This window comes from Scomber scombrus, chromosome 3, assembly GCF_963691925.1.
Source record: "Scomber scombrus chromosome 3, fScoSco1.1, whole genome shotgun sequence".
NCBI classification, from domain to species: domain Eukaryota; kingdom Metazoa; phylum Chordata; class Actinopteri; order Scombriformes; family Scombridae; genus Scomber; species Scomber scombrus.
The window spans coordinates 3,246,582-3,267,230 of NC_084972.1; the positions used below are offsets into that span (position 1 = coordinate 3,246,582).

The 20,649-nt window shown below is 39.3% G+C and overlaps 1 protein-coding gene across 1 annotated transcript in view; it reads right to left on the reverse strand.

Moving 5' to 3' along the window:
- Positions 1–20,385, reverse strand: part of lhfpl4a (LHFPL tetraspan subfamily member 4a) — a 38,859-nt gene extending 18,474 nt beyond the window's left edge. Inside the window, exon 1 of the mRNA XM_062416513.1 lies at positions 19,971–20,385. Within this exon, the coding sequence (XP_062272497.1) occupies positions 19,971–20,376 (406 nt within the window). The 5' untranslated portion in view covers positions 20,377–20,385. The remainder of the gene's footprint in view (positions 1–19,970) is intronic.
- Between the last annotated feature and the right edge of the window lie 264 nt (positions 20,386–20,649).

The following is a 20,649-nucleotide window of genomic DNA, read 5'->3' on the forward strand; positions in this document are numbered from 1 at the left end:
ATGTGTTATGTGTTTCTTGATCCACAAAGATCTGCCGCACCAGGCAGCACACACTTGTTTATTGGCTAACATCATAAGTTTTGAATTATGACCATCTGTTAATATTTTTGCCAAGTTATCACACAGCTTTCTTTTACTCTATGTAACACTTAACTCAATCTATTTGGTTAAAATAATCATCTCAAAGTGATGGATGACTTCCTGTCTGTAATTCTGTTTCTTATGAAACACACTGCAGTTATGTCATTATGATTAATGCCAGTATAACAATATGCTTGGTTGTGATTTTATTTGACTCTCCAACAGATGGTGCCAGATGGTGATCTCAGCTCAACAATTAACCAGATTGATATATAGACACATTCAACAGAGATTCAGGTACCTTAAATGTATGAGTATATGAATCTGTGTGTGTGTATGTGTGTGTCAGACCTGTAGAAAGAGAAAGGTGAGTTGGGAGGTTAGGGGTTATGTGTGTGTGTGTGTGTGTGTGTGTGTGTGTGTGTGTGTGTGTGTGCATGTGTGTGTGCGTGTGCATGTGCGTGTGCGTGTGCATGCGTGTGTGTGTGTGTGTGTTTCATTTGCACCGAGTTTGGCTTCTCAATTAGTGACACTGTGACACATGTAGCATTGGACGATACAAGCAATTATCCCTGGAGCAGTGCTCCTACGACTATCAGGACGACACCACTTCCAGATGAATGAGCGAGCACACACACACACACACACACACACACATATGGACACACATATGGACACACACGAGGACACAGTACGCATACCATATGGTGCAAATACTTGCTAAACATTACATGCAAGTCACAATTCTATCGAGAATATGATGAGGGGAGAAGTACAGAGGGGAAAATAGTTAAAGAAAGCATGAGCAGATAGTGGAAAAAAGAGAGAGAAAGAGTGAGGAGAGGAGAGGAGGAGATACAAATGGAGGACAAGTAAGTCTGCTGGATGGAAAACCAGACTGACAGAACTAGATGAGGGATAGATGGTGATGGAGACAGAGAGAGAGGAGAAGGCGATGAGGATGAGAGGATGGAGGGATTCGGATGCAGGAAAGGGAGGGAGGGAGGCCGGGTTGCCGTGGCAACTGGATGGACTTGTTAAAAGAAGGGATGGGGATGTAGGGGGCTGGAGAGGCTAAAATGTTTATCTGCCTTCCAGCTCTCAACCCCTGCTCTGACAGAAAGACAGAGACAACAAAGGGTGTGTGTGTGTGTGTGTGTGTGTGTGTGTGTGTGTGTGTGTGTGTGTGTGTGTGTGTGTGTGTGTGTGTGTGCGTGTTTGCTGATGAGATGAGTCACATGAATGGGAGGAATTCCAAGGAATACAGAGCAGCAGTTTACATGCTCACAGCCAAAACACAGCAAACACTCAGGACCAACACAGGAACACACACACACACACACACACACACACACACAGTCTGCCAACTCTGAACCTGGTGTGTAGGAGAGAGCCTGATGAGCAGCTCTGTCACTTCTAATAGCTGATTCCATATGGACAAAAATGATTTTACACACAGCTCAGATTTTATAATATTTAGGATTTGAGTTCTGGTTGACTTGGCGGCTCCTGTGGCTGTTGGTGGCTTGAGTTTGAAATAACAGCTCTATTGATAACAGCGGGCGGTAAACACACCTTGAAATGCACGTGAAGAACAACTCATGCAACTCCCGTTTACAGCACTGCCAAACAAAATGTGAGGATTTATCATGTCATGTTTTAATAAAAAGATGATTAGTCAGCATATTCATCTGATGTAAAAAAAAAAAAAAAAAAAAGTTTTAATTAATTAATACATTTTTGCTTTATTACTGTTATTTAATATTATTATCAATATTTATTTATTTGTTTTATTTAATTTTAAAAAAATGTGTTTTTATACATACAGTATATAATTTCTTTCCTTTTTCTCTTCTATTGGGTGTGCTGTACGACTGTCATGAGTCCTGTTTCCATTAAGGAAGTTCCAGGTAAAATTTAGGAAGCAGGAACTTTACAGGAACGTCCTATCACTCTATCCTTTCAGCTGTTGTGTCTCCATTGCAGAATAGGACCTTGATAGGACCCACCGGACTCTGGAGGTGACCTAATCATTCACCTCCAGAGTCCGGTGGGTCCTTCCTTTGACTCATTCAGTCAGTTCAATCAATCAAGCTCCAGCCGATGATTTGGTTTGAGTTTCCATCCACGTTTTCTTATTCTATACACATTGCTTTGTAAAGAATCTCTCCACTAACTCCCTGTAAAGACACTAAACGAAAAGCCTTCCAAAACAATTAAAAATGACAACAATTTTTCTTTTAAACTGCAATCTAACTTTCCCTCACATAATTTCCTACAGTTCAGTGCAACACAGCAGCTGGGTGTAGTAAAGTGCAGCAGACCTGAAATATTGAGCCCACAGACATCAGTGCAACAATGTTCTTCCTCTTTGAAATGTGAAAAGATGATCTTTAATGTGGTCAGGGAGTCTAAATCAGTGGAGCTCTCCAAGGTGCTGATCCTGTAGCTGTTAGAGGCTGTCATGGAGCTTTCTCCTGTCTAAACATGAGAGAGGGTTAACTCCATTGGGATTTCTCATCAGCTAATAGTTTATCATGCCTACATAATGACTTACTTCACCTGTTGTCTATAATATATTTACCTCTCACCTATTATTGTTTAGTTTTTGTTTTGCAAAGAGAATAAAGCTTCTCTTGAACGATGAGTCCGGTGATGTTGTCTATCTTACTGTCAATAACATAAATAAATAAATAAAATCAATAATAAAGCACCAAATGTGGCTTAATCCAATGATGATAAATAAATAAATAATAATGATAGTTAAAGAAATGTACAACAAAAATAAATACACCAAGTGCTTCACATACAAGGAGCATAACACAATGTTAAAAAAAGAACAAATATGAAAGAGGAAAGAAATAAAAAACATTAATGTCATATAAGATGAAAAATGAAAATAATGATAACAATACTTTAAAAATAGTTAAAATAGTACTTAGTAAAAGTAGCTCAAAACAAATTAGAGTAAAAAAATTGAATACAAAATAAATAAAATAGTCTTCAACAAATGCAGCATTTCCTCATGTTTGAGTAATGCGTGCTAAAAACTACAGTGTCCATTAGTCAGCCTTTTAAAAAAAGGAAATTATATGCTGTATTTGTAGCCCGTTTTTTTACGATTCATGTCTATGAAGCAGTGGGGTTGGGGCTTATTGACACAGACAGGGTAGGGAAGTTACAAAAAATACTGAGAGACAGATTAACACTGCGTTAGTTTTCTTTTGGTTTCATCTGGAATTTGTTGACAAAAAATAGAATAATGTCAGCATTATTATTTATGTTCATCTTCAGTCTCCTGCTTCTAACTGCACTTTTGTCCTCACTTCTCTCCTTCAAGGTGTAGAAAACCTCTTGTCAAAAAGAACTTTTAATATACAGTTATCTTCAAATTATGAATTAAACAACAGCAATGAATTAAGGGATTTTCCCGAATCAGATAATAACTTTACCTGAGGGGAAATCAACTTGTCATAAGAATAATATCTACCCAGGACATTAAGGTTCAAAATAATTAATAATAATAAATTCAAAATAAGTAGGTACTTACTACAGAGAGCCACATATACATTTCAATGTAATCTATACTAAATTTTGTATTGCTGATTGGTCAGTAAATGTCATTTGATGCAAACAGTTCATGGTCTGCATGAATGGTTACACACTCCTTCAGTGGAATACCTTTACAATGTTGACTTCCACTGATGCAGTGAAATGAAACAGTGTGTGCAAAGACAGACTTTCCAGCTGATGTGGGAACAGCACCGCAACCTTGATGAGTAGTTCATAGCAGTGCACTATTTACTCTACAGGATATCCACTGAATAAAAACTGTGATTTAAAATGTGTCATATTTAAAATATGAAAGAGTGAGCCATGTTGGTGCAGCTAACACACTCCAACAAATGTCAAGCACTAATGAACCACAGATGCTGTGTCATGGAGGAGATAAACACAATGCTGCCTGGTAGATGCAACCACACTACACATGCACACACGCATACTGTACATTCGTATATGCAACCTTCCTTGCTGTTTCTTTATACAACATGAATGGTTATATTTACAGGGGTCAGGACTGAGCATGCAGCGAAAAAAATCCAAAAATGCAGTCAGAGTTCTATGAGTCCCAAAATAGGCCGCTACATTTGTATATACCGTCTTTATGTAATGTTTGGATTCAGTGTGTCCAGTGAACTGTGTCTAAGACTGCAGACAGACAGAGCGACTCGCTCATGTATCATCATCTACCCCGGAGCAAACACAAGATTAGAATCAACAGTCAGCACCACAAATATCTCAGGTCACTTAAGAAAATAAACAGCAGGGGCTCATTAGAGCAAAATAACTTGAGCCGTTTCCAATAAGATTTCAGCTTGAATCATGTCGGATGGGTGATGCTGCTCTCTTGATTTTTGACCTCAGTGACAGCACACGCTTGCTTGAGCATGGCCATGTGTGGACACAGATGTTTTCTATTCAGGCATCAAGACAACGTCTGTTTTCTATTTGTCTGAATGATTTTGTATCAGTGTTGCTTTGTGTTTGGATGATATTTCAGCAGCATTGCCATGTATCCTGATACTCTTTTAACAGTTTGACAGTTTTCATGTGTCATTTAGTAACTGAGTAATTTCCCAACAATATTACAGTGTGTCAAAATAATGATTATTTACTGTATGGATACAGTACAGTATATAAACTGTTTATTGTAGCATTATATCCCTGCCTTATTGTTGCTCAATGTGTAGGTAAAGTTGTCTAACATTACTATGTGTGCAGCTAATGTTCTTGTCATATTGTTAATTTGTGTGTTTAGTCATATTGCTAAGAATCCTTCTTAGCAATAGCATCATTATATGCCTGCTCCTCCATTGTATCTAACAGTGCCTTCAAGATATGTAAGTCATCTGTTGTGGGTAGGTTTTTTCCATCTACTTGTATCAGTGGAGGATTTTGTGCGTGCAAGGTCGTCACCTTTCTTCAAGGTAATTGTCAGTCCTGTTTGAGATGGGGGTTTTTTTTCTTGCATATGGAGATGGGTATGGGAGTCCAGTGGCAAATGGACTGTGAAGTCGAGGTTCTCAAGTGTTGAAGACAGTGTCCAGCTGATGACTCTAAATTGGGCTTGAGTTGTTCTTTGCAATTTGTCAATGTGCCACTACATGCCCCATGTTATTATCTCAAAGCATGTGTCTGGCTGAGAGGAAATCTCTCTCCTTACTTGCTGTAGAGTGAAGAAATGTTTCTCCTCTCTACCATGACTTAAATTGACTTAAAAAGTCATAAGTGGTTATGATAACTTAGAGAGATAGAATGAGGTAATGCAATTACTCTTGGCTTGAAATGACCATGGCACAGCTAATTTAGTGTATGACCAAGTGCAGTGCAGTACAGAAGTATCTTTTTGACCACTTGGGGGCAATGGAACAAGCTGAAGCGCCGAAATACAATAAAACTACAAAGTTGATATATCTTAGGTTTATGAAAAAATTGCCTATTCACACATCCAACATTAGCAACATTAACATTTGATCAGAGTTTGTTTCTGTCCAGCTAACTCTAGTTTGTTCTCCACAAACTAAGAAAAATATCTTAAACTGTTAGATATTCTTCCGCTGCTTGCTGCTGCTGGAAATTAGGTTTGATGTTGTTGCTGGGCCACAAGCAAGCTAAATACAGAAGCTAAAATATGCTAAAACACCCCACTGAGATGATTTGAGCTGCAAAGTGAGTTTGTCACTATAAGTGACACCTTTCTCATTACACATAATCATCTGATCCTTTGTTAAAGGGGAACTCCAGCAATTGTACACATCAAAGTGTATTACCAGGTGATAGGGAATACTACTGAATATGTGAAAACAAATTCAAAAACCCTTTGTGGATCCACAGGGACCTGTGTAAAGTCTGATCAATTAGCACTGGTTGTGACAATGGTTTACCTTTTGTGACCCTGAATTACCATTCATGTTCACAGCCAAATACAGCATACTTAAATGGCAACAACTCATTACTACCTAGGTCAAGATCTGCTTAGAAGTTGGTTGCCAAAGGCACAATAACTATAGAAAGAGAAGAGAAAGAGTGAGATCCTGAAGGACTGTATTCTCTGCCTTCTCAGAATGTAGGCTAATTAGACACAAATAACTCCAGCTTGCTGCAGGCGTGTCTTTTTCCACCCTTTCTTTATCTTTAAGTCTCTCATTACTCTCTCACTATGGATTGGTGTGAGAACAACAAAGAAAGTAACCTCACGTGTTAATGTAAGTAGTGCATAGTGCAGTGAATGTGGGCTCCTGCTTTGTGTCACAGGGGAGATGTGTTTCGTTAACACTGTATTATATTAAATTCTATTAGATATTCCCACAGCCAGCTCAGTGGTTCCTTAGGAAAACAATAAAAAGTGTGACATCAAGTGGGGGAACAATGGAGGCAAGGACAGATGGAGGAAAAAAGATATTAGTCCCATTTCCATTAAGGAAGTTTCAGGTAAAAATTTAGGAGGCTGGAACTTTACAGGAACGTCCTCTTACTTGATCCTCTCAGCCGTTGTGTCTCCATTGCAGAGTAGGACCTTGATAGGACCCACCGGACTCTGGAGGATTATCCATTCTGCGTAATCATAATCGTGCGACAGTTTTGACCGAGGCGATGCGAGTATACCAACTTCAAGCTCCACCCAGGAATTTTTCGGGGCCTGCTATGAAAATTCGCCAACGGTCACGGCCCCATAAAATTTCCCCCGAAGTTTCTGCAGTGGAAACGGCCCTAATATGGCATGTAAGCTGCACTCTAAACAGGTTTGGGGAAAATATCTTCCATGATGGCACAAACTATTCTGTGACAATAAATGTTTAAATTATTTTCTAAGTATAATATAATTGGCCAAAATCTTCCACAGCAGTGCTCCTGAGCTGTTCTATTAGCTCTGCTACTACTATAGTTATTTCTAGCTTGAAGGAAACAAGTAGCTAGTTAAATCTGAAAAAAGATACATAAAAGTGACTTTTGTTTATATACTATTATTATTATTATTATTATTATTATTATTATTATTATTATTATTATTATTATTATTATTATTGTTGTTATTGTTATTATTATTATTATTATTATTATAGAAATATTACTATTATTAAGGCTAATGGAATTTAACCATTTCTAAAGCCATCATTATTGGTCTTTGGAAGTTGCTCGACGTCCTCCTGATTAGATTCTTCATATATGTTATAAATCCATCTATAATTTTATTATCCTGTTGTTCCATTGTTTTTGTTTTTGTAATGTTGCTTCCTTGCTTTATTCTGTACACACAACATCAATTGTATGTCTATCTTTCCTGGGAGAGGGATCCCGAGGGTCTATGGATAGAGGATGTTCAGGCCTATACAAATAATTGAGTTTAGTTTATTTCAGTCAATAAATGTATGAAACTCAAATACACATGTGCAAATACAGTAAACAATCATATGCCCTTGTTTTCTTCATCTCCCTTACAAACAGTGACAAACCAAAAAATAAAATGAAACTGACTTGATTTGACTTGACTCTTGCCTGGTCTACGGAAGAAGACGATTTGACATTCAGCACATTCAGTATCCTGCTCCTGGCATCACTCCTAGTAGGATTTTAATGTCGTTGAGCTAGTTAATAAATCACTTAATTGCCTATAGAGATAAAATGCATGTATGATATGCTTGCTGCATTTAGCCTGTGTTTGAAAAGAGTATACATGAAGGCATCACAGTTACACTATTTTTCTCCCTTTATCTCTTCTGTGTGTGATTTTTGTGTTGGAGTGGTCAGGTGGTCCTGTGCTGAGCAACTGTCCCTCTGATGTTTCTGACCAGGCAAGCGTCTGTTGGGCTGGCCTGTAGTCTGCTGGCACACAGCAGAGCCCCATCACAAGGCCCAATGGTCAGGAGAAGTCCCACTGTGGAGCTGCACCACAGAGCTGATTAAACTATCATCTGCACCCGGCCCGATAGCAGTAGGCACAGCTCCAATCCCATTAGGCACCTTCCTCATTGACACACACATGCACGCAAACACACATGCATGCAGACAGAGATCTTGTATATACTGTATACTTTTGTCCCTGACACACATGTGATACCATTCTGCAAAGCAAATATTATAATATCTTTAATAAAAGGTGCATTTCCTTTTTTTTTTTTTTTTCTAAAGCCAGGGCCCACAGGAGCTGCAGAGATAATCGAACAACCAGGTTGATCATATGTTTCCACTGACAACTGCTGACAACTGACATTGTTGCACATGGGAAGCTGCCAATGGAAGATGGCTTCACTAGCAACACACTCACCAACTCCCACTGGTTGGTTGGTGCACCTGCATGGTGGAGATGTACCACCAAGGTGCAGGGGCCAAAAAAATATCATCAACTTATCATTTTAAAAATTGGAATAAATAACTAGAGAGTGTTTATATTTTTAAAAGTAAACATAAGACCTAGCTTTTTAATATGGCTTTCAATTGAACTTTATTTTATTTATTCATCTGTCTTTTACTTTTTTTGTGTTAACCTTTTTTGCTACTTAGACTATCCTTTTTATTCTATTTTATTTCCTGATAGTTTCCACCTTTATGTCTGGTTTTACTTTATCACATTTCCTCTTAGATGTTTTATTGTTCTATTGTTTTATTATTTTATTTTCTTCTTTCTTCTCTATCTTTTTTTCCCTTTTAATAAACCCACCTCACACTTTGGTCTTTTCTTTTCATTCATGTGTGAAACGCACTATACAAATAAAGTTTTATTGATGATTGATTGATAGACTGAGTTGAGTCTATATAGCTGGCATATATACCCAACATTCCAATATTATTGGAATGTTGGGTAGTTGGTTAGGTAAGTTAGTGCAGTGAGTTACATTATTCATTGTCTCACTCTTCTTTACTCAGTCCAGTTCCATGCCATCCAACAACTCATAGATAGCTGAAGTTTTGGAGGTATTTACTGCCATCTATAATATCTTAGCCCTGGAGACTGCATGCAAAACTCCAGAAGACCCTGTTCTCATAGTAAAGCCTGGTTCACAGTATTCCAGCATCTCCTCACTACTTCCCTTACACTTGTTTCCTCTGCTCTTTGGGAGGTGAAGAGGTGTTGGGAGTCTTGATGTGCTGATCTGTCAGAGATGATGGGTTGTGCGTGGCATGGAGAGTAATTGGTCGAGGCTTAACCTCTGGGGTGAGTACTGAGGATTACGGGTACGGAGTGTGGACGGAGTGCAGTCTTCTGTGATGTGAAACCCCAGGTAGTCCCCCCTCTGATTGTAGATTAGCTCTGCATTAGCAAGGTCTCAGCAGGTGGCATACACACACATACACACACACATACTTCGGATTGGATTTCGTTACTCCTTTCACTACCATTTTATCTAACACACATTTCTTCACTACTGCACTATTTTTACCATCCACCTATTATTTTCTACACATCCCCTCTAAATCATTGTATTATTGTGTTCTCTGTAGGAATAGTGATTAACATACCAGTGAGAAGCTCTTTGAGGAAAGGTTGATGAGAAGCTTGGTCAGGCTTGTCCAAACTATTCCATAAAGGGTTTGTGCCTGCAGGTGCAAAAACCTGCAGGCAAAGCTACATTTGAAGGTGTCACTGTGCTTCATACAAAGTGTTTGTCAGTTCATTCAATAGTGTCTGAACCGTGTTTCAATTCTCTCTGAAATTGACAATCTGACATTAACACTCACTCTTCTAGTGACTGGCCAGGTTTGAAGTTCCTTCCCAAGATACTCTCCTCATGTGTGCACAAAGCTGTTGTCCATAAGTGGACACTTATCCCCAATTTGTCCAAATTGTTGGATAATTCCATCTCAACCTTTATTGAAAGAAAGAGTTTTTGCTTGTCTTCACTCTTGACCTTGGACATGGTTGAACAAAACTAAAGAAATAGTATGTTTGAAGCATTCCTCAGTCTTTACAGCCCTGAAGGGTCTTACAGAAGGACCCTTATGTGCTCAGACTAAGAGGTAGCTACGGTTCCCTGTTTTATTCAATAGAAACATGAAATTGTATGTGTAGTCAGTATATGCTGTATGTCAACTATAATTATGCTAGTTTCGCTATGAGGCTAATGGCCATTACACGTGAGAGGAATAAATTGTGGGATAGATGAAAATGGAGAAACAACTTCTCAGTCTGTTGGTCAGTCCACAACATGGATTGCCATATAATTTTGTATTTTTGCCACAGATGGTTTCCAGAGGATGAATCTCACTGACTTCCAATTTCTGGCCTCTCCTTCAGAGAGATCCATGGTACTCAGATGATCCTAATGATTTTTTTCTCTAGCGCTATGAAGTTCTCACTTTATGAGTTTGAACAAAATGTCTCAACAGCAGTTGGGTCGATTGCCATTAAAGTTGTGTGGACATTCATTCCCCTTTACAGATGAATTGTAATAATTTGGGTAACTGACTTTGAATTTAGTGCCATAATCAAATCAAAATCTGAATGTGTCCAGTTCTTTGGGTTATGATCAATAACCTGCACACCTGCAAACATTGCTATCAACCTAAGCTGTCCTTTGTGTTTAGTGCTAATCAGCAAATGTACAGTACAGCTGCTAGCATGTGTGATTACATACAAAGTCAACGCAAAGATGTAAGTAGGTGTGAGTTCACATCTGCACAAGTTGAAAATGTATGAACTTGAGTGAACAATTGAGTTCAGTCAGAGGCTAAACTGAACATGAACACACAGAAACTCTCCTACACACAGTCAGTGCTTCTGTTGCTAGCTAGCTTACAGCTAATGTACAGTAATGTATTTTGGCTGTTTGGGACGAATAAACAAATAATCAAGTGGTCAAATTCACAAGAGGTCTGTCCGGGACACAGCTTTAGGGGGATATTTACTGAGGATTTGCAGATTTTATTAGACACTAGACATTCCAATTAAATCCAGTTTGTCAAGCTCAGTTTTACATAATCACAGATCAACTTTGATCAGTACAAGCTATAAAGGCTCAGGCCCAGCTGTACTTATGGCCTGCTGTGCTTTGACCTGCCCTGTGATGTTAAAAGTTCAGTTTTCTGAAATATATAAAATATATATAAAATGTGGTATGTTTAGAGATCATTTTGGTTTCATGTGTGGAGGTTTTCATATATCTGCCTATGAAATGTGTGCTCTTCACCAGAATACAGTCAATTTTCATTTGAGGTGCTCACAGCAGTAAAATACTTGCCTGTACCTGTGCACAATTTTCCCAGGGATTATTTCTTCTGTAGAAAGTCAACCATAACCATGCATACCATGATATAACATTCATTAACATTTTTAAATGTTCACTGACCATTTCTTTTAAATAAGTTATGGCATGACATGTCCCAAGCAGGAAAGCATACACATTATATCCCCATCCACGACCCTGACCTCCATAGCCTTCAAATTTTGCACTGCAGAATCCAATCAACCAATATAAAGCCTAGAGGGATCATGACATTAAAATTCAGGGGATTCCCTGGTTGTCCAGTACAAGTCAAGAATGAATCATGGAGAAGGTAAGGCAGTGAATCAGTGAGTCCAGCTCAGCATGCACTGCTGCAGCCCTCCTCCTCTTTTGCCTCTCTAGCAGTAGATAGAATAGAAGCAACCTTACTGTGCTGTCTCTGTGTATCAATGGAGAGATTTTCCTCCCCATACAACACAGACACAAAAGCTGCACTGCTGCCCCCACAGGAATGTGACTCTGTAAGGCATCCGCCAATACTCAGAAAGAGCTGTGTCCTGGTCACATGTAATATACTCTCTGTGGAGCATATACATGTCTTATTCTTATATTTGGATTAATGTATTTCTAAATCAATATTTTCAAGTTAACAATGGAGACGGGACTGGACAGCGGCACACAGTAGCTCCATGACAGTGTATTTTTCAGACAAAAAGCTCTAATGACACCTGCCTGTCTGTGGTCTCTGCTGGGGAAAACCCTCTGCGGCAGCGACTCTGCTACACTCATTGATTAGATATTTGACAAAGTGTTGCAGGTCTAAACATTGGCATTTAAAAGTCAGAGGTCAACATCTTGTGGCAGAGATCACAATAAGTCCAAGCACTGAAATGCTCTGGAGACTGAACTCAATAAAGCCTTCAATAAATCACCCCTGTAAACATGATATATTAAACGAGCATTAAAGGAGTTCAATTTATGGATCATCATGTTGTCTTCAATTCTTGCACACTACAGGATAATGAATGGAATGATATTAGTGTGATGTAAAACGCTGTCAGCCTTACTCTGCACAGCACGCTGCCTTTGACAAATGCTATTATTTTGGCAAAGACCATCAGACTCAGTACAGCCTCTTTCGATGAATCACTTCTGATGATCTGTCACACTCAGAGGACTCCATCTCTCATTCCTCAGTACCTGAACAATGGTGTTGCTGGTGAAATAGATCTGTATGTCTGTTGGAACGTTTTCTGGCACCTTTTGATTTTTCAGAGAACTTTGTTTAAACTGCATTATTTTCCTCTGACCCAGCAACACCACCTATGGGACCTATCTTTTATAGATCACTGAGCTTACAGCTGAGCTCATGCCAGCCTTTAAAATAGTCACAAACATGACATGATTTGCTTGCCAGTTAAGGGAAAATACAAGACACACACACACACACACACACACACACAAAAACGCACACAAACAAACACACACACACAAAAACACAAATGCGCACACACACACACACACACACACACACACAAACACAAAGTCACATGCACACAAACACAATCACACACGTGCACACACAAACACAATAACTCGCACACACAAACACAATCAAACGCACACACACAAACACAATCACACGCACACAGATAACACACAAAAACACGTGCGTGAACACACACACACACACACACACACAAAAACACACGCGCACATGCACACACACACACACACGAACACACACAGACACACACGAACACTCACAGACACCCAAACACACACACGCGTGCACACACACACAAGGAAAAACAGCATTCAGCATTAGGCATTCTTCCCCAGAAACTAGAGGAAAGCTGTCACAAATCACCAGAAATATGACAACATGTAACAGAATTTGTTTATCGTTTGAGAGGAGAAGTGTAAAACTAATTCACTGTAAGCGCCTTCTCAGTTTCACACCTCTAAAGCTGCTACTGATACTAGAGGTGTCGATGGCACCAGCAGGCTTGAGGAAGCGGGATGAAGGAGAAGAGATGGAGGAGGGAGAAGTCAGGGGAGTGACAGATGGATGTACGTGGGAATGAGGAATGAGAGAAAAGCCATTCCAAATATATAGAAGAAGGAATCCCATTTGAAATCTTCCTACATGTTACATCAGCTTCCTCCAGAAAATGTCAAATAGCACTAACAGGCATTACAGTTTTTTCCAATTGCTAACAAACTAAAATGACATGCATAGCACAATTATTTAAACTGACACACAGAGAGCAAAACCTCTTCTCAAGTCTCCAAAAGTCTAAACACATTTTCTGCTTTACACACATTTTGCATTTCAAAATGGCACTTTTGAAATGCACTGAACACGGTTCTGTGAATAAGACACAACAATCTGACATAAAGTCACATGTTTGCCATTTCAAAACACTGCCATTCAAAATGACACTACATGAGCTAATTGGCCAATATATGTGCCACCTGGCCAAACACCTCAATGCTTAATTGTTACCACTTCAATCAGGAAGTGAGCACTATGAAAAGACCACAGGTGAGCACCTTTTTTTTTTACCTGGGCTCCTGAAAAAAATTGGTCCACTGCCTCTGAATGGTGAAGCCTATATTATTGGTCATCCAGCAGTATACAATAAATACATTGATTCTGTAGGCATCATTGAGAAAGAGAAAAGAATAAATGTTGTTGATTATCATTTAGAGCAGTACAGCCCATCCATGTGTGACTCAATCATTGATATTCTACGAAAATAAAGAATTGAAAACATCCTGATAGGTGGAAGTAAAGCATATGATGTAGTGACCTACAATACAGACATGTATCACGGCTCTTCTGGCTCCCCAGTGTTTGATGCTCAGTACAGACTGATTGGTTTGCACACAGGAGGATATGTCTATGAGTTGGACAACCACCAAAAGAGTGTAATAGAGTTTTCCCAATCCCTGCTCACTGTATTTAAAAGATTATTGATGCAGATAAAGGAATGTGGAAATGAGAAGCTGTTAATGAGATTTGAGAGGAAAGCAAAGGGAAACCCATACCTGAAAGAGGTGCTAGAGATGCTAGAAATTGACTCTGATAAGCCAATGGAAATTGAGTAGTTACCATCCATGCCCCCCCCATAGCGGCTGTGGCAAAGAAGGTAGAGCGGTCGTCCACCAATTGGTAGATTGGCAGTTCGATTCCTGGCTCCTCCAGTCCACATGTCCATGAGTCCTTGAGCAAGACACTTACCTAACCCTAACCCCAAATTGCTCCAGTTGCTGTGCCAATGGTGTGTGTCCTCCTGATGAGCAGGTTGGTATCAGGTTTGGTTGGTTTTTTCTCTCTTTCTATGTTTTAATGTTTCCATGTTTTTACTATTATTTGGTTTTTATGTTTTTTGTTTCCAATTCTTACTGTTAAATGTTTGTTTTATGTAAAGCATAATACGCTATATAAATAAAGCTGCTTTGCCTTGGTAAAGGAAAATCTTCTAATTTTGTTCTTTCTTGTTTAAAAAAAAAAAAGAAAAAGTAATTGAGATGACAGTCTGGAAGATAAAGGAGGGGCAGGTTATCTGTCTTTAAAAAAAAAAGGTGGATTTCTAACCCTAACCCCAAGTTCATAGTCCAGGAAAGTGATGTTTCTCTTGCTTTATTTGAACATTTTCTGCAAGCAAACAGACAAAAACAAAGGCGTCTGCTGCTTCTCTTGTCCTGGTAAAAAAAAAAAAAACATATATCCTACCCTTTCTGATGCCTGCTGGTCCTTTACATGTGTATGTGCACAAACTGCCCAGTACCTTTAAAACAAAGCATTAACCAGTACTCAAATTAACTAAAATTATACCAATATCATAATCAAATGAATTAAGCTATATTCTTCAAAACAAACAGCAGCAAAAATACATTAACATTTTATTAATAACAAGAACAAGAATGAACTCCAACAAATAATGATAATAAGAAGATAATGATATAACACAGTAAGTAAGATTATCCATACAGTAAATTGATTTATATAGAGCTTTTACCCAAAGCACTTTACAATTGACTTTTACACTAATACACACACACATACACACACTGAAGTACAGCTGAGGAAATGCCAACCTTGCAATGAATAGATGACTCCGCACAAAAACGTGTCATAATGGGATCAAACCAGAACCTAGTCAATGCAAAGTTGCTTCTCGTATCAACGTATCTACACAACTTTAACTCTGCCAAGCATGGGACCAAAGCCAACTGAGCCAACTCTCCCTTGAGCCTTTGCAAATATTCCACATTCATAGTCTGGGCCTGGGCTCGTTCACGGAGAGACGCCGAGTCAGTTGTTACTGATGAGACGAGGCACCACTTATTGAGAAACTCTCCACACAGGAAGCAGGAAGCTCTCCTTCATAAGTGTTGCCTAATGGAGCGAGACGATATGAGATGAAGCTGCTGAACACAGGACCTCTGAGTGCATTCAAGGCAACTATATGGTCAGAGACACAGGGAGTGGAGGATGAACATAATACTGAGATAAGGTATGAAATATATGAAAATAATGTGTACTGCTCTGGGATTAATCTATTAGTCGATTGACAGAAAATACTTGTCATAATAATTGTCATAATTAACTGGTATTTTGCATTATTGGTTGGATACAAGCAGGAGGAGTGATAGAAATTCCATCTACAAAATGTCTAACTATACCAGCAGAGAATCTGAGGGGGAAATGTTAACATGGACTTGAATGACAGGTGTTCTAAGGGGGTGAAATGCAGAGACTTCTTTAAAAGTAAGGAAAGACCAAGCGTTGAGTTTATCATTTTAATGTATGAATGTGCACTGTTTTGGTTTTGTAACTGCTGTCTTGTGGAATGTGCTGTTTGTCATTGTTAAGAAGTTTACTGCTGCATCCATGCAATGGTTCACATGCATGCCTGTATGTAACCTGTGCCCACATACAGGTAAAGGTTAGGGTAGGGTTAGGGTTTTATTGATCCCTCTAGGGGGAAATTCAAAATTGACACAACACTATAAAAAGAAAAGTGATAATAAAATAAAATATACAATAAAAAAATTTTCCAAATACCATATACAATAAACAATAAAAATACTATACATTAGTGGGAGTGGGAGGTAGTGGAATCTTGGAAACAAGACATTTTTAAGTGCCAGTTGATCATTTATGGCACAAGGCTCCACTCTCCTGTGTCCAGGGGATGTGTGACCCTTGTAAAACATTACTTCTAGGTAATAAATATGCATATATGCTAATGTATTTCTTTGTGGCTATTTGCCATTGGCTGTAATCATTTAGGTTGGGATGTTTGACCAATCACAGATCATTTCTTTGTTCCCCCAGAAACTATAATAGGTTAGGTTTGTGCTTTGCTTGTTGAGATGAGCTGATACCACTTTGTGTGTGTGCTGTCTCATTATTGTACATAATAATTGTTTAATCTTCAACCTACCAGTGTTTTGTGTATTATTTCATCTTTGTGTTTAGTTTTTTCACACAATTTGCACGAAAAATTCCCTGAGTATCAAAGATGCAAACAAGACTTTAACGAAAAATGCAGAAATACAGTCACCAGCCACTTTATAAGGTACACCTGTACAATCTAATTAAATCCAATACAACAGCTTTCCTTTGAATTCCTCATAAACCATATACTGAATAGATTTAACTTTTAATTTGTAATGAAAGCCTAAAGTGTCAGGTAGGGATAGAGTGATCTTACTCTCCTTCAGCTGATACTGTTTAAAAGATATGAACTGTCTTGTGCACTTGTGACAACCAACCCCACGATGGGGTTGGTTGTCCCTGTGTTATTTTAATGGGGGGGAAATAAAAAATGTATAGAGTCTTAAAAAAATATTTTAAATGTTTAGTTTAATTTAAATACAACAACATAACACATCTCCTGCACCAAGAGAACATAAACAAGAAAAATCATTCTGTTAAGTGCCTTTTTTGTCCTTATATGACTCTGACTGCTCTGATCATCACATCTGGAGGAGTCTGGCTCTTGTTTGTCTTCCTGACAAAGTTCCTGCTCATTTTGCTATCTTAAAAGAAAGAAAGAACTAGATGTATGAAATCATATATGTATACATATATGTGACAACCAACCCAAAAGAGAATGTGACAAACATCCCCAACTAGGATTTTTTGCTACCAACAAAGCTACCAACCACATGTTTTAGTATAGCTAAGAAAAAAAAACCTACCTAGCTATCGCTCTCTCTTCATACTTTATGGTAATTATTGTTTTATTATAAACTCATTGTTTAAAAGCCAAGAAGACAAACACTGAAGAGTTGGATATTTACATTTTCACATGAAAAACACTAAACGTCCTCTCATCTCAATGTCAAGCAGTTTACTCCAGAAATGACCTCTGAAGTAACATCTCACCTAAATTCTGAAACGTTCAGTACCAAAACTTTTTAACAGCGCCCTCTAGAGACAGATCTGATGAATGTGACAACCAACCCGTGTGACAACCAACCCCGTTCTCCCTTACTGAGGTGCATTATATTGACTGGTGTTCCTAATATTTTGCTACTCCCATGTATGTTAATGGAGTGGACAAAATATTAGGAACACCAGTCAATATAATGCACCCCAGTACACCACCACCACCCACTATGACCTCAATAATAAACATAAACCACCACCACCTCCTCCTCCTGCACACACACGCACGCACACACACACACACACACACACACACACACACACACACACACACACACACACACACACACACACACACACACACACACACACACACACACACACACATATCATCACTGTTTACCCTTTCAGTGAAAAAACAGGATGATTTGTGAATAATCTTGATGAGTTCAGGGAGAAACCTCACATCAAACCGCATCCCCAACACGATGAAACTAATCTCCCACCTGCCGTGAACACTCGCATGTTTGAAACCAGTTTCATCTGCATCACGTCTAGTTAATTAGCTCTTTGTGTGATTAGGAATCCAGCAGGGGATTGTTTGATGTAGTGAGTGGGCTTACGGGAGACACTTGTAGTGTCCACCTGGACTGATACAATCTGTTCAACGGCTCACTGATGGGAGACTGCCAGACATGCACACACAGGTAGAATAACTGCTACTACATACATCTGTCACAGTGTAGCATTCCCAAAGCAAACTGATGCTCTGAATCAATGTTGTGATCAATGTCCCTCAGTTTCATCCAATTTAAAAAACCCCAATAAATCTTTTCTCCAGCACATCCCTCTCTAATCTGCTCAGCTGTGTCTATCGGACAGTTTATTGCAAATCCTAATACAATTACATACACAATACAGCCTTTACATGGTGTTTGTTCCGGTGGTGCACAGATGAATGAGTGCGCTGAGCGGGGATACATTACTGGAATGCATGTACAGATCATACATAATGTAGGCTAATCTGGTAGGCAGATATGGCAACAAAAATAGAAACTGTGATCTTTGATGCAACGCTGCTGACGGCACTTCATTATCATAATTCCATACAATTACACTCTGACGGTGAGGAAGAGTCAGTGTTAAAGTGGTGGTGGGTTTTTTTGGGGAAGACCCAGGGTCTGCCACTAAAGTGTCACAACCTCTTTATGTAGGCTGTGACACAGCGGATGACCAACAACAAGAAACGTTGAGATCCGAATGCATCCAGAAGGATTATGTGGAGACTTTTCTTTCATCTTTTTGCTCTCCATCAAGTGCAAGATCAGATTTAACCCTTACATACTGTTCATATTCTACACCCTCGCAGTATGTTATAGGTCAATTTTGACCCGGTCTAAGGACCCCCTTCATAAAAAGTGTCTATACCCCATTTTAACAACATTTCTATTTAGAATACATCAATAGTTGATCTGACTGATCAATAAATGTGATTAAACCTTGATTCATGTTTCAGAGAGCAGAGAGAGTGTATTTTTTAGCTTTTACACCACTAAACATCTCCTATCACACAATATCATGTCTTATTTTACATAAGACATGAAAATATAACATAGCAGTGATGATGTAAATTTATTTTATGTAAAGTGAAAATGACAAGAACTTTATGGAAGTGTGGGGTTTATTGTATAACCATTAGAGCCATCAGTCTTCACTGCTACATCATAAAAATAAATCCTTATTAAAACTATTAACTATTCATTTCACTAAAACACATGTCAACAGCCTCAATGGACAAAACTTTGTAGCACCTATACAACATTTTAATTTTTTTAATTGTGTGCATTTGGGGCCACTTTCGGAAAAGTCATCAAATTTCAGAGTAAAAGATATTTGGGGTGTTTTTACAATCAGAATGTAAGGGTTAAGCTTTGGAGAGCACCCGCGCGTTTTGCTGTGCCTAACTGGCGCCTGTAGAGAGAGGAGGAGGAGGGTGCGCTACAGATGAGATGAGGAACCAGTCCCCCGTGCAGTGTTCGTGCGCAGAATGAACGATGCGCTCCCCCTGTGCTCATTCTGAGGATTTGGCGACATTTCTGACAAAGACACTAGATGTAGCCTGACACAAGATGAGATGAAGAGTTGGTGGTGATGCGTATCTCCTGGACTCAATCCCCCCAGTCTCCAAACAATGTTAGAAGACCTCCACCTCCACCTCAACCCACCCCCCAAAAAACACGTCAAAGGGTCTTCCTTACCGCATAGCAGCTGCATCCAGGCGCACGTTTTGTAGACCGTGGCTGTGTTGCAGAAGAAGAAGAGGGCGAAGCAGGCGATGCAGGTGATGATGAGCACCATGGCCATCAGCACGAAGAAGGAGGCCGCCTTGAAGGCTCCCGACGGGATGGAGGCGAAGTCGGAGAAGCTGCCCTGGCACAAGAACTCCCGGTCGGAGTTCCCGTTGCCCACACAGTAGTGGAACAAACCGAAGTAGCCGGCTTGGGGGGTATTGACGCTGTCTCCGATCCAGTAAGGCTGGATGAAGACCACCACGTTGATGATAGCCAAGCAGATGGTGAATATGGCCCACAGGACCCCGATGGCCCTGGAGTTGCGCATGTAGTTGTCATGGTAGATTTTGGAGGCTTCTTGCAAAGACAGCATTTTTCTCTCACACACACCACCACCACCACCACCCTCCTCACAGCAGTGGCAACCTGGTGTTCCCTCTTCTATTGATCTCCACTCTTATCCTGCTTTAACCATAGAAAGGATGCACTGAAATTTAACCAAAAAGAAGAAGAAGAAGAAGAAAGAATCCACTGCAACAAATGTCCAAAGATCCAGAGTGCCCCCCCCTCACCTCTCCTCCTGAACCTCCTCCAACTACCAAATCCAGATCTTGCTCTTTTAAAAAACAATTAGTCTCCCATCCAA